The sequence below is a fragment of the Haemaphysalis longicornis genome, unplaced genomic scaffold (assembly GCF_048455015.1).
Source record: "Haemaphysalis longicornis isolate Haplotype H1 unplaced genomic scaffold, Haemaphysalis longicornis Haplotype H1 scaffold_8, whole genome shotgun sequence".
Lineage (NCBI taxonomy): Eukaryota > Metazoa > Arthropoda > Arachnida > Ixodida > Ixodidae > Haemaphysalis > Haemaphysalis longicornis.
This window is the reverse complement of record NW_027526445.1, coordinates 125,149,957-125,163,780: the sequence shown is the minus strand read 5'-3', so window position 1 is coordinate 125,163,780 and position 13,824 is coordinate 125,149,957. Positions and strand designations below refer to the sequence as shown.

Here is a 13,824-nt window from a genome sequence, read left to right as displayed (position 1 = left end):
GCTATAAAAACCTCACGTGAGTGCACCTGCAGTCAGCATAACTTCTAAGCGGAACACTAAAAATATCCAGTGGTCTTAGCCACTTGAGAGAGGAAGAGTGTGCTCACTTAGAGGCGTGCGTGAGGGCCGGCGTGACGAGGTAGCCGTTGGACACCGAGAAGAACACCATGAGCACGACGAAGGCGGTGTCGCTCTCGAACAGGACCGGCAAGTTGTACCGGGGGTAGGCGTTGCACAGGAGAAAAAGCGGTATGAACACCACCCGGCTCAGGCAGAGGGCGAATAAGGTCCTCCTCCACGACGCCGGCTGAAATACATTATCGAAAGCAGACCCGTTATGACAGCCCCTGAGGCCTGTGTTTTCTTTTGCCAGCTTGTCTGATGGTGGTGCTTAACGCACCGAAGCTAGACAATGAGGCACGCTGTAGTGTGAGGGCCCCGGATTAATTTTGAACACCCGAGGATCTTTAACGTGTGACAAAATCTCTACAGATAGGGGGTGGAAAAGCAGCCACCGCGGTTGGGGTCGAACCCATGTCCTTGGGCTCAGCAGCACAGCGCCTTAGCCACTGAGCCACCACGGCTAGTCCGTGTTTTTTTGCGAACTCTAGATCAGTGCTTATGAACCGTGAGTGTGCTAGAGGTATCTTCTGGGCTCACAAACGCTATGGGGGACCACACAATGAAGTACAGAGTGTTGTACATGACATACTGCAAACAACCTGCTGTTGCAGCCAGAGTCATCTATCTGTATGCACCTAACTGTTATACGCCCGATTTTTTCTGTCTGGCTTTTCCACACAGCGGCACTGTTGTGCAAAAAGCTGGCTTGCGGAGAAGCCAAACTTACGTGCCATGTTGCCAGCAAATTTTGGCAGATAAAAGAAAAACGAGGAGAGGAAGTTTTGTGGAGGGGTTTGCGAACCCTTAGAAATTCCCACACGGAGATTGCTTGCCATCTGCCTAGATTACCGCTCATTAATTTGCGGAGGGAAAGAACATCTTGTGATAGGATTGCAGAACATCCACTCAGTGTGCTGCGATTGACAGATGGTTTACCAGTCACCGATAGGTGTCGTGTGCAGTGATTTCTCGCTAGAGTGCCTCGATGCGCGCGCCCCCGCTTAGAGTGGTGTCAGCTTTTGAAAGGGCAGGTGCCGCCTCGGCGGCCTTGGCGGCAGCGTGGCCGCCATTTTGACTCCTCCGGCCGGGCCCCGGCGCTTGGTGCGCATGCTGTTGCTCGCTCGGTGCTCGTTCCCCGCCAGTTTTATGCGATCGTTTCCATCACCATGTCCTTGTGCTGCAGGCCGGAGGGCAAAAATTATTCTATGAATGGCTGAAAACTCTAGCACTGGCCCAGGGTATCGAAAAGAATGCTTCTTTGGACAGCGATAATCAAGCGCGACAAGCGGCATTTCACCAAAGCCTCATCCATTTGTATCGTAAGTTAACATTTATTTTTTTGAGCGCGAAGCTATTTCATCTGCCAGAAATATTTAGCGCACCATTTTTTTTTTTATTGATTACAAAAGCACACGTGTGGGCAATATTTGGAGCAGCGTAAAGGGCCCCGAGTATTCTGATACATTCAAAAGTACTACCGAGGTTTTCAGACTAGTTTCGCTGCGTAAGAAAGTTTCACCCTGAGTTCAGAACTTATATTTATTTGTGCACGCTTTCCACAACTTCGTCGAAACTTGCATGCCTCTTCCGAAATGAGAACGTTTGGACACAAGTTATGCTGTTACCGCGGAAAATGTTCAGCGTTACGATGCCGGGCCGGTTACCGCCGTCTTTGTTCTTGTGAAGCAGTGCTTTTTAAATGACAAGTAAAAACAAGCCCAGGCCTATTCCGCAGTGTTGTGTCATTCTTACACGATAATTAAATTCTGCTCGAGTAGGAAATCACGACTTGGCTACAAACTTTTCATAGAAATAAATTTGTAATGCCTGCTAAAGTATCGCCCCAACGACCTTATCTTTCGTCAGCTGATTGTTTTTTTATTCGCAAACATTCAGTGCAAAGGTTTAACGTATTACCCTAACAACAGGCAAGGAACGCCCTTTATAAAACCTCGCCCCACAAACCTTATTCTTCGTCAACTGATTGTTTTTATTCGCATAAATGTTCAGTTCAAAGGTTTAAACCATTACCCTAACAGCAGGCAAGGTCCATTGTCGCGCTCATTGAAACGGCTCACGGGAAAACGCACGTGAAATCCGATTATTAAAATTTTCCCCTGGAGCTAACCTCTCCAATGAATAAATACTTCTCTCTGTCACACACGCAGCTCGTTTTTGCCGGGGATCATACAGCGCGCATAAATGAGGTTTGGTTACATGACAAGGACGTACATTCATCGCTACTTTGCCAGTCTGCTGAAATCCAATTGTAATTTTCTTTGCAGGCTTACTTTGAACCAAACTACTATGAATGAAACTGCGGGATGGTTGGGAAAGGCTGAAACCGAATGCAGTCATGAAGATAACAGCGAGTCAGCGACAGTCCTCAGCAAGTTCTCCATGTAGGGTTTTATTAGTGAAATTGCTTCTGTAGGCGCAGCATTTGTGTACACGAATAAATCACATGTTCACTGGAATTTTCGGGGGGGTTCGTAAAACTAGAGCGACAGTATGGATGTAATGTGTTCAGATATGCCCGTAAAGTATCTCCTGTAAATGGTGAGGCGGGGGATGGGTATCAATGTCAGATAATAACAAGGGAAAGACAGGTGTTTATATACCACAAAAAATTAAATATTTGAATCATTTCCGCAAGAATACTAATAAAGAAGTTCACATTTCATCTTACCAGCATATTTACACACTAATGCCGCTCGGCACCTTATTCCTTGGGGTGCGGCGGGAGGGGGCGCTTTTTCTGCGTGCAATGCAATTATGCCAGTTCTATAAAATTATAAATTGTTTGTAAACATTGTTTGTAAACAGTAGCTAGCTCCACAATACTGAAATTTTTACGCTGAGGTACATGTACGGCTGCTGGCAGCATGTATACAGGGTGTTTCAGCGAACACTTTCAAAAATTTTTAAAAATAGGCTCTTCGAGAAAAAAAGAAACCCTCTTCAGAAGGAGACTGCTAGCTGCGGCGGACGCCAGGTAGTATGAAGGGCGTGCACATTAGTTAGGTGGGTAACTAAACTCTACTAATTAATTTCTTAATTAGCGGAGTTTGGTGGCTATTGTAAATGGTGATTTTGTAGCCCCGGAGAAGACGTTTTCACATCATATTTTAAAACAACGAAAAAGTCGGTGTTTAAAGCCCTGTAGCACGAGGAAACCTGCCGTTGTTTTTCGCTCAAAAACGAAACTCGGCGTTCGAGGAGCGCTGGAAGTCTTGAGCGAACGCAACGTCCGCTGGTGACGTGTTTCAATGAATGTGGCGGCCAATCCGAAATGTAAGTGCAATTTTCCCTAGCTAGGAAGCCTCAGCATGCGGCCACAGCCGCGAAAGCCTTCCTCACCCAGCAAACAAACCTTTCCTTTGTCTGATGCGCTTTCTAACACGCAGCGATTACGAACGAACAGCAGATAAACCTGACGAAAAAAAATTCCCCCGCATTTCCCCGAGGGGGAGAATGTGAAAGTGCGAATGCACGGTTGTCGGCCCGCTTGCGGCGTTTGCGCTCGGCCCCCGCAGCCCACCGCCTCGCCGCCTTCTCTTCCATCTCTTCCATCGGGTTTGTAGTATCACGTGTACACCACGCAGTTATCAAGCCGCTATAACGCCGCTGAGTCGCCAACGCACGCCGCTGACGACGTAGTTTGAATGCGTTAAAGATACAAGGCGCGTCACTAACACTGATATCAGCGTCGCGTCCGTGGCTTGGTCGGTAGAGCGTCGCGCTGCGGCCGCAAAGTCCTCGGATCGAAACCTGGCGCCGGATGCTGTTTCTTTTTTAAATATAGAGGAGCACTGCGGACGCCGCCGCCGCCGGCGGCGGTGGATGGTTTGGGGTCGCTTATAAAGTGCATTCGCACTTAAAAAAAAAAAAATGAACGAATGGTGACGTTTCACATGTTGCACGACTGGTAGCCACTTCAGATGTGGACAAGACAATGAAAAAAGAAAAACAAAACTGTCGCCAACGCCCACTAGCGCTCCTGAAACGGGTGACCGCGCAGTGGGCGATATGGCTAGCTTTTTTCTTGCGCCTACCAACGAAAGAAAAGATAACGCTAGCCGTGGTATAAGGTGATCGTTGATCATTGAAAAAATACAGGAGGCGATGGCGTTGATATAAGTTGATTCCCTAGCGTGGGGAATCACCAGAGCCTTCTTGAATTTGGCGACACAGTCACTGCAACACGTCATCAGCGGATGTTGCGTTTTCACTACACTTCTGGCGCACCATGTGCTCTGCGTTTCGGTTTCATGCCGGAAAAATACTTGATTTTTGCGGGCTGCAGGGCTCTACAGAGTGCCTTTTTCATTGCTTTAAAAACTGATCGGTTATCGACTTCTCCGTAGCTACAAACTCGCCATTGGCAATAACCGCCAAACTCCGCTAATTAAAAAGTTCATTAGACAATTTTAGTTAATTAACTATGTAATTCGCATGTTTCTCATAACTGCTGACGTCCGCCGAACCAGACAGCTTGTTTCTTAAGAGAATTCCTATTTTTCTTGAAAAGCCTACCCTCAGGAATTTTTGAAAATGTTCACTGAAACACCCTGTATAAGTGCTTTAAACGATGGGTAGCGTGTTTGGAACAACGTTTTTAAAAAGAAGATAGGTAAAGGTTTAGACTTAACGAACGTCTGTTGTTTCCCGCCTAAGGAAGAAGATTCATTTTTAATACAATGAAGTCTACGTCAACCACTGACGCCTAACACAGGCACAGGCCATTAGCTTACAAGGCATACTTCGTTCCTTTGATAAGCCTTTAGGCAACAACAGCACTACGTGCTGGCTAAGCTTCGCAAAATAGAAAAGCTTGCGAACGTGCGCTTGTTCCTGAACGTATCGTGCACCGCAAATGGTCGCGCGCTGCGCATGCTACCCAGCTGCGGTGGGAGGCGTAATGGCGGATGCCGTAGCAGACGACGCGGCTGTCCTCACCCTCAGCGGAGCGCGCGAGCATCAAGGCACCCTATTTCTCGCGTTCGCCATTGTGTGTAGCCAGTCGAGTGACTGACTGTGTGAATCCTCGCTTGGCTAGGGTTGAAAGGAGCACCAAAACAATTCCAGTCGTTTTGGTGCTCAATCATGATTGGGTGGGTCACACCTGAGTACAGTTTCAGTGGGAGGAAGGGATCCTGTAACGTGAAGAGTTGCATTTAAAAGGAGGAATTCCAAATTACCCGCTTGTTTTCTTAAGCCCTAATACTTGCGTGGGAGAGTAGGCAAAAGCGAACAGTCGGCATGCCAGCAAAAACGCCCGTGTGTACGAGATTTCGGCGCATGATAAAGATCCCCAGGTGGTCAAAATTAATCCGGAGCCCTCCACTACGGCGCGCCTCATCGTCTGCGTTGCGTCGGCGCGTTAAACCCCACAATCAATCAATCAAATCAGTCAGCATGCCGAAAATATACGATGCAGTCGGGCAGGATCTGAGAACCATTCTGTGGGGTAGGATTTTTAACAGCGAAGGTGTTAGGAAATCGTTAATTTTTTGTGTCCGCATTTAATCGTTATTTTTCGTGTCCACAGCGCGTGGCTCGCGGCGACCGCCGGCAGTTAAAAAAACAAAGAAAATTCTGAGCGCTCGCGTGTGCGTGCCTCGCATTGACAGGCAGCGTCCACGCCGCACGTTTGTCAAGCCAGCATACCAACTTGGGGAGATTGGCCGGAATTGGCAAAAAAAAAAAAAATGAAGGAAGGCCACACTTGTAGCAACAATGATGGGGTAAATTTAATTGAAGTCTTCGCGCCAGCAAAGAAGAAGCAAATCAGCTGCAATCGTGGACTTAACCCGTCGGGATGGTAGTGAAGGTTGCGTAAACCTATGCTACCTTACGTTTTAGTGTGAGCTTCCTTCATCTTTTTTTCCTCCCTGTACATAGGAGCGTCTGAACTGGAAGCACCTGTTTCGTCTCTAATGCCGCGTCATGGGCGCCGTGGTAGCTTCAGGTGATGAACGTGAAGCATAGGTTTACATCTCACAAGAATTGGACAACTCGAAGCCGCGAGCTTGCAATGTTTGAATAGAAAAATTGGAAACCCAGTTCCCGGATGTTAAATTGTCAGCTTCTTAGGTTAGACGTTCAGGTGCCCCAAAATGTAAACGGAGCACGGCTTCGTGAAATAAGAATAATTTCTATTTTATGCGCTTGCCATCATAAATAGGATGTGCGCTGCCCGATTTTATTTTCGAATTACTTTTTTTTAAAAGTCATTTAGAGGTCGCTGGTTGGACGCATGGAGCAGAAATCCCCTCAAACTCTCCAACCCGTGCTCTGTTCTGTACTTGGGCTGTCATACCTATTAGACAGGCAGGAAACAACGAGGGGATTTAGCTGTAACGGTTAAAGAGTAGGGTTAAGGCGCGGGCACTTTAACTACCAGCCACATAATGTTGCTTTGAAGCTTAATTCCTCGGGATGTCAGCTGGCCTGTGTTTCAAGCGCGCCTTACCAGTGGGAGGAATCCAGAGACGATTCGGCCAACGAGGTCACCCACGTTGAACACCAGGAACCCAGAGATGGGCAGGAAGAGCTTGGCTGGAACAGAGTAGGAAGTTCATAGTTCCATATTAGACTGTTGCAGTCAGGGTGTATACCCACAGACAATTGTGGGTGTGAGGTTAATTACGAGCTATCTTCGTCTTAAAAAGGGGCGTGAAAATGAAAAAGTACGAGTGGCGTTTATTCAAAAGATTTATTTATTGATTGATTGTAGGGTTTAACGCGCTGACGCAACGCAGGCGATGAGGCGCGCCGTAGTGGAGGGTTTCGGATTAATTTTGACCACCTGGGGATCTTTAACGTGCGCCGAAATCTCGCACACACGGGCGTTTTTGCTTTTCGCCTCCATCAGATAAGCGGCCGCCGCGGCCGGTAATCGAACCCGCGACTTCGTGCTCAGCAGCACAACGCCTTAGCCACTAAGCCACAGCGGCGGGTCGTTCATTCAAAAGACGTACTGTTCTGCTCAATACAAGCAATGCCAACTTCACCTTACACAGACAAGAACTAATCTATCTGTGTGAACCGCAAGCTATTGGTTCCTTGAAAAGAGGCCGTGAATCCAGATTTACTACGTCAAAAGTCGGAGCCGTTTCCAACCACGGCTGTTTGCTCAGTTGGGAGGTATTTTGGCTAATTACTACTCCATGGGGGTCAGGCCCTTGTTCTGACATATATCCGTTACATATTCATTAAGAAGGTAGGACAAAAAAAATTTTCCTGTAAGAATTTTTCCATAAGTGCACAAGGCTACACAAGCTACGTAAAGTTTGCAACACTGCACTCTACCGCACTGACGTACCACAAAGAATTAAGCTTCAGCTTCACAAGATCCGCACGCTGTTCCATTCAGCACTGCTGAACCCCGCCCAAAGATCTTTTGGAGCTTTTAAAGGCGTTTTGACGGAGTCGCCAAGCCGTCCCCTAGATGTTTCAAATGCCCATACTTGACATGATAGAGCCGCTGTCCGCATGGGTGGACACGATCAGGACCATGACGGCGGGGAAGATGGACAGGGTCACCCAGAAGATGAGCGCGATGGACGCAAAGTACATCCAGCCCTGCAAAGGAACAGCGCTTAGAACAGCTTCAATTTGGTTTGGCGACCGCAACAGGAAAAAAAAAACTCGCCCGCATCTTCCCACGGGGGGTACTCGAGTATATGCGTCGCAGAGTGGTGGGGGTATCGCGTGAATGTTGCGTAATTGGGTATGGTTTGGGAATGCTTAATTGGTATTTCGTCTTTATTATTCTTATTTATTGAATGAAGGAGAAGCGAAGGCAAGGAGTGTAAAGTTAAAGTCTGTCTTTATTGCTTGGTGCCGTCAAGCAAAGCGTCAAGTCAAGCGAAAGCCAAGCAAAGACGCCCTTGACTGAATTCCGAACGCGCGCTCCGCCGCTTATATACACACCGCCCGCGTTCGAGGAAGAGGAGTACGGGGGAGAGACGCACATGCGCACACTTCCGTACACAAGCGCGCGAACTTTCCACGCACCCACTACGCCGTTATCACGTGTACACGCCCTGCCGCCGTTACTGTTGAGCGCGACGCAGCGCACGGGTAGCTACGACGCATGCGCGCACAGACGCGCTGCCCCCGAACCGCCGCAGCTGTTGTTGAGAGCGACGGAGCGCACGGGGTACACGCGCTCCTCCCGCACCGCCGCACCTGTTGTTGAGAGCGAGGAGGGTACGGGGTAGAGACGCGCACCTGCGCCTCGACGCGACGCGCATGCGCAGTGAGCGTGTGGACGGCGCCGACAACATCGACGAGTGACATCGCGAGCCTAAAAAATGCTCCGCATTAAAAAAAAAAAAAAACACTTGACCAGTATTTGTTAATGGGGCCCTGATACTGAAAGGGCCATGAAGAGAAAATGCAGGTTCGGTTCGTTAGAACGCCTGCTTTGTCCCGACGACTATTATGTCAATTTTGTCGCAAACTTCAAACAACCGCGTTAGTTGGATTAAGCGGTGGATTAAAAAAAAGATTAAGTGGATTAAGTTGGATTAAAAATGGATTAAGCAGTCGGGACGCCACTTTTTCACCAGGTCCTTGTAACGTCACGGGATTTTATTTGTGCAACTGGCGGTCGCCGCCATCCACACAAACCGCAAAAAAAAAAAAAAAAAAACATGAGTGGCTTATTGTAGAGGTGCTTCTAGATTCGTTTGATCTCATCACTTGAATGCTAATGTGTAGTTAACATACTGGGGATTGTAGTTTACAGTTTCGGATTACCACGGATAGTCCGCAGATGGACCACAAACTAGGTTCTCAGTTGAGTAATAATGTATGTGAAAAATGGATGCCGGATTGCTTCTCAGGGAGTCCACAGTGAATCTGAGACCTTCAATCGAAGAGACCCACTGATATAAGTGCTCTCAGTGTTCAATCTATCGTGCTACTGTTGACGCTGTGTAACGTTTACTCTTTTTTGTTTCCCAGGTGAAAATATTTTTTTTTTCCAGCTGGATTATTGAACCAAAAATTTCTAGTTACAAATAGGCAGAATGTCTAGCTAGAAATGTAGTTTCCACCTCATTTCTAGCTGGATTGAGATTTTGTTCTGGCTGGTAGTTATTACTTGCAGCTAGCATTTGTTAGTACAGCTGGAAGGAGAAAAACCCCCGCAAGCTAGAAATAATCGCCTCTAGCTAGACTAATAATTTTTCTAGTTAAAGCTATCAATTCCAGCTAGAATCTGCCAATCTAGTCAGAAATGAAGGTGGAAATTATGATTTCTTGCTAGAAATGCTCCTTCCAGGGCTTGAATTGAGTAAATGAGTTGCCAAATACTAAGTTTTCTTCCAAATTAATCGAAGTTGTATTCTGTTTTAATGGCTTTTTTGTTACTTGAAATTCCTGAATTATGGAAACAAGAGTTTAATCAGTGCATGTGTAAGGATGCTTTGATTGTTAACGTATTTCTTCTACAGCTTGACTAGTTCTGTTTGTGCGTTTATTAATCCTACTTTTTTATTTATTTAATCGAAGTACCACCAAAACACTTTTGTATGACAGCATTACTCTAGGGAGCTGCAACGTTGAAAATAAGGGAAAAAAAATCCAGCGACAAATGTAAAATGCAATGGGACGTATCCCAGACGTGCAACTAAAAAATAAAGTCGAAACCAAATCAGTTACGGTTTATCAGATTTTTTTTTTTTCGTGGAGGCTGTATTTGATGTGAACAGGGTTTCTCATGACCGTGGAGAGGGTTAGTGTTTCTTCATTCACACTAGGGGGACAATGCGGCATAAAAATTGACTACAAATGTCTTACTATAACTCTATAGCTCGCGAACAAGTTAAGAACGGCAATAGCTCATGTACGGTATCACTCCGCCTAAGCGACATGGATGTCAACGGGCGCGCGCGTTTTGAATAGAGATTGCTATGAATACGTGATATCGTCTGCCTTCCCTCACGTAGTTTGTTTGTCGTCGCTGCAGTCGTTTATAAGCATATTAAGTACAAAAAATAACGGGAGTGACTCGTGCAACGTTTAAGATATTCCCAGTGACGCACTACCTGCGCCGCGCGGAGTAATATCCGGCTGCGATGACGAGGCACAGCGGCAACTCCCGTTGCCGTTCTTAAGTTGTACCCGAGTATACGAATGCCGCGATCAGAGAGAGTCAGCGTCACTAATCTCACCCCCTTGAAGATCTCCCACGGCGTCGCTTTACTCCTCGACGTCCCCATTGAGATCTTGTCGAGTGCCTTGTAGGAGACTGCGCAGCAAGTCACGTGCATCACCATATAAAGCCAGGTTGGCTACTTCTCACAAAAGCAATAGTACAAAACCTCGAAACAGCGTCGGCTCACCTGCTTGTGTGGAGATGTAGTAGTGGTAAAAATCCTGTAAGAGAAGGACGCATTGAGTGAAGTGTGTTCCTTGATTATTTCTCATCATGCCGAATGTCCTGAAACTTGAAGGTGATCGTGAAACTGGTGAAATTAGGCCGAACCAGTATGAGCTGGATGAACTTTGAGAAAGTCGGAATTGCTTGGGTTTGGGCGTTGGGTTTGGGCGAGTTGGTTTTCCATATCGACTTCAAATTTCAGCTTGAACAAAAAAACGACAGGACTTAGGATGGAAACACGGACACAGTGCTAGTTGTTAACCATGATTTCGTGTAGTGCAAAAAAAAAAAAAAAACTACGGAGGACACAGGGAGGCGACGGGCACAAGCGCTAACTTCCAACTGAGTTCATTGAAAAAAATGCGTGAATTTAAAACACTGGGGCGGGACATTATCGTAAAGAAGCAAAGATAGAAAAGAACAGAGCAAAAGCAAGGCATGACAAAATTTGCACACAAAATAATTCGCACAACGCTGTGACGTCGAGCAAAAGGCAGCACGAGGCATTGACTAAGGTGGCACCCACTCAAATAGCCAGTCTGTGTCCTCTGTCGTCTTTTTTTTTTTTTTTTTTTTGCGCTACACGAAGTCACGGATTTCCACTAGATAGCTTTCACGTTCCGCTGGGAACGCCCGTGGAGTACGCTGCCTCGATTCACTCGCGTCACCGCCGTACGGCAGCGCTGGGCTGGCATCGCGGCATTCGGCGTGGGGCAATAGAACGCGGTAGATTTAAATTGACTTGACCAAACCGCTACCGTATTTATCTAGGGAGGAGCGAGACGGGAGAGGAACAGCGTGACAGGGGAGCGGGTAAGAGAAGGAAAACATTTACTTGGCAGTGGCGCCAGACGACTATCGTCTTCCGTCGACATTCGCAACGAAAGGAGCAGATACGCAGCCACTTTTTTGACAGGGCGCCATCGGTCCCACTAACTAAGAAAGCTTTCGCTTTAAAATCATTCACTTCTTCCTGCGTGGCAGCTATGAACCTCCCTTACCTCACATCTGCGCAGTTTCACTGATCGTACTGCCGTGCCACAAAGCAGATTTGGGTGAAGCTGCAACGAGTGCTGGGCACTCACCGTCTTCACCAGTATCGCGAAGCAGATCTGGGTGAAGATGAGCGTGACTACGGCGAGGAGGAAGTAGAGGAGGGCGCTGGTCGTCGCCGTCGCATCGGTCAGGAGGCACAGGATCTGTGCGACCGTCGCGAACACACCGCCCACAGCCTGGGGATGGGAAAAAAATACAGCGAGGCGCAGGCAACTTCTTCGTGTTAAGGACATACAGATGGGCATGTCCTTAGCAAGGGTACATCCTTAACAGGGGTATGTCCTTAACAAGGGTGTATACCTAAGGGTATATATCCTTAACAAACAAGCGCGAGTTTGTTGTACTAGTGTTCCTTCATCCCATCTTTTGCGCTATCGTTTCTTCAGTATACCGAAAGATATTTGTCAAGTTCTTATCTGTGCCAGGAATGCCTGATTGAACTGGGGCAATTATTGATTTCGCCGTAGAACCGATGTCTAGTGTACAGGGTATTAATTTAGCTTTTTTTTCCCTTGAGAAATAAGCAGTTGTATGAAGTGACTATTGATGACAGTTTCCGATGTTCTATGCATACGGCCTTTCCTTCAAAACAAATTTGATTCCATTTGTTAAAAAAAGCCTGTTGTATGTAGTGATTCTCGCCAATATTGTAGCAATTTATGACTATTTCCCCTTTCGCCAAGTATGGCCATGACTGGGATTTGATTTGATTTGATTTGATCTTATTTTTATGTTTTCCCTTTGTTTCTGTTTTGTGTGCGTGTGTTTCTTTTTTTTCCTTGGTTGGTCCACACGATGTATGTTGCAATATTTTCGCATACGGTCACAATGTGTACTGTCGTCAGAAACCGCGGGGCAGCCACCTCGTCAAGCCGCTTGTAACAGTGGCTTTTTGTGGTTTTGGCCTCTTTTTGTAAAAGAAAAAAAAAACAATAAATGATTTGATTTGATTTTGATTTTGATTTTGATTTGATTTTGATTTTGATTTGATTTGATCTGAAGCTTGTCGGAGCCAGACGCAGGCGGTTACAGACTGGAGATTTAAATAGGTCATTTCAGCTATCCGCTCTGCGTTCAAGGCGCTAGATCCAAGTGCGCAGCAGTCACTGTGCCATTATTTTCTGCACCATCACGGGGATTTTCTTATAACGGCAAGCTACCCAAACATACTGTGGTCCACACTTCCCAAAAGGGCTTTTCACTTCTGCTGACGTCACAGAAGGGTGAACGTCGGTGTTACCTGCTCATCATGTAAGTACACTAAAGCATTTTTTTAAATTGTACTTTAGCTGAAACATTTCACTTCACAAAGTAAAGTGGGCACACTGCATTCCTCTAGCAATTTTGAGGTTTTCTTTTAGTCTCCAAGGCCTACTGACAATTTGCAGTACCGCTAAAAATTAACAAAAAATAGGCCTAATTTTTTGTTCTAGAGGCTCAAAGCAGAAATGGCAGGTTTTTTGAAGCAACAATTTTTCTTAAGAACTTGACCTGGCAAGGGAACAGATGTTGATAGAGAGAGAGAAATAATTTTTGGTGCATGTGCCGCTTTTCAAGTTTCTAGAGAAAAACAGCTTTCATTGTTTTTTGCTTCCCTCTTTCCCTTCCGCTGTGTTCTACCTTTCCCAGGCTAGCAGGGCCATGCTTTTCTTCCTTGCTCCTATCCGTTCGTATAAGGAAGCATTGTATCACAAAACTGGTATGTTGGGTTGCCTGGTACATCCGTTAGAAAGCGAAGGATGAAACATGCAAATACATTTATCGTGAAATCGCTTATCACCACTGTTTCCGTAATGTGTATCTGCTACCTTGCTATAGGTTGCACTGTTCGCTTAGCTAAAAAGTCAACTTATTTCTTTCTCCTCGCCAGTGTTAGTTCGTCTACTGCGTACCTGCCCGTTGAGATTCGAGGCCATGTACTTTTCAGGAAAGCAGCCAGCCAGGCCAGTTCCTCCTCCTTGCAAGAAACCGCAGAAGACTACGAGAAAACGGGAGAGAGAGAGAGGGCCGTGTGCGACCGTGACTTTTCTCGGCCTACAAAGGCGTGCGTGTGATATTGAATAAGTGTCTGGTCAGTATACCTTAACGGCACAGCCCTCTGTTGCCGGCATAGAAGGGTCACTTACTGTTGATGAGAACTACGATGACTAGGGTGGCCGCCATGAATGCTTTCTGATCTGCAAAGGGAAGAAAAATGTGTTGGGTGCGTTTCGGGAACAGAAAATTGTTTTGTGGTGTGCTGCTAATGT

General features: G+C 46.5%; 1 protein-coding gene across 5 annotated transcripts in view; it reads right to left on the bottom strand.

Moving 5' to 3' along the window:
- LOC144149815 (equilibrative nucleoside transporter 1-like) overlaps positions 1 to 13,824 on the bottom strand; it is a 150,668-nt gene that overhangs the window by 2,629 nt on the left and 134,215 nt on the right. For all 5 annotated transcript variants that reach the window (XM_077681474.1, XM_077681471.1, XM_077681470.1 and 2 more), the window contains 8 exons: positions 13,702 to 13,752; positions 13,468 to 13,553; positions 11,605 to 11,751; positions 10,482 to 10,515; positions 10,311 to 10,387; positions 7,596 to 7,710; positions 6,599 to 6,684; positions 108 to 307 (listed from right to left, as the gene is read on the bottom strand). In XM_077681474.1, coding sequence (XP_077537600.1) covers positions 108 to 307; positions 6,599 to 6,684; positions 7,596 to 7,710; positions 10,311 to 10,387; positions 10,482 to 10,515; positions 11,605 to 11,751; positions 13,468 to 13,553; positions 13,702 to 13,752 — 796 coding nt within the window. The remainder of the gene's footprint in view (positions 1 to 107; positions 308 to 6,598; positions 6,685 to 7,595; positions 7,711 to 10,310; positions 10,388 to 10,481; positions 10,516 to 11,604; positions 11,752 to 13,467; positions 13,554 to 13,701; positions 13,753 to 13,824) is intronic.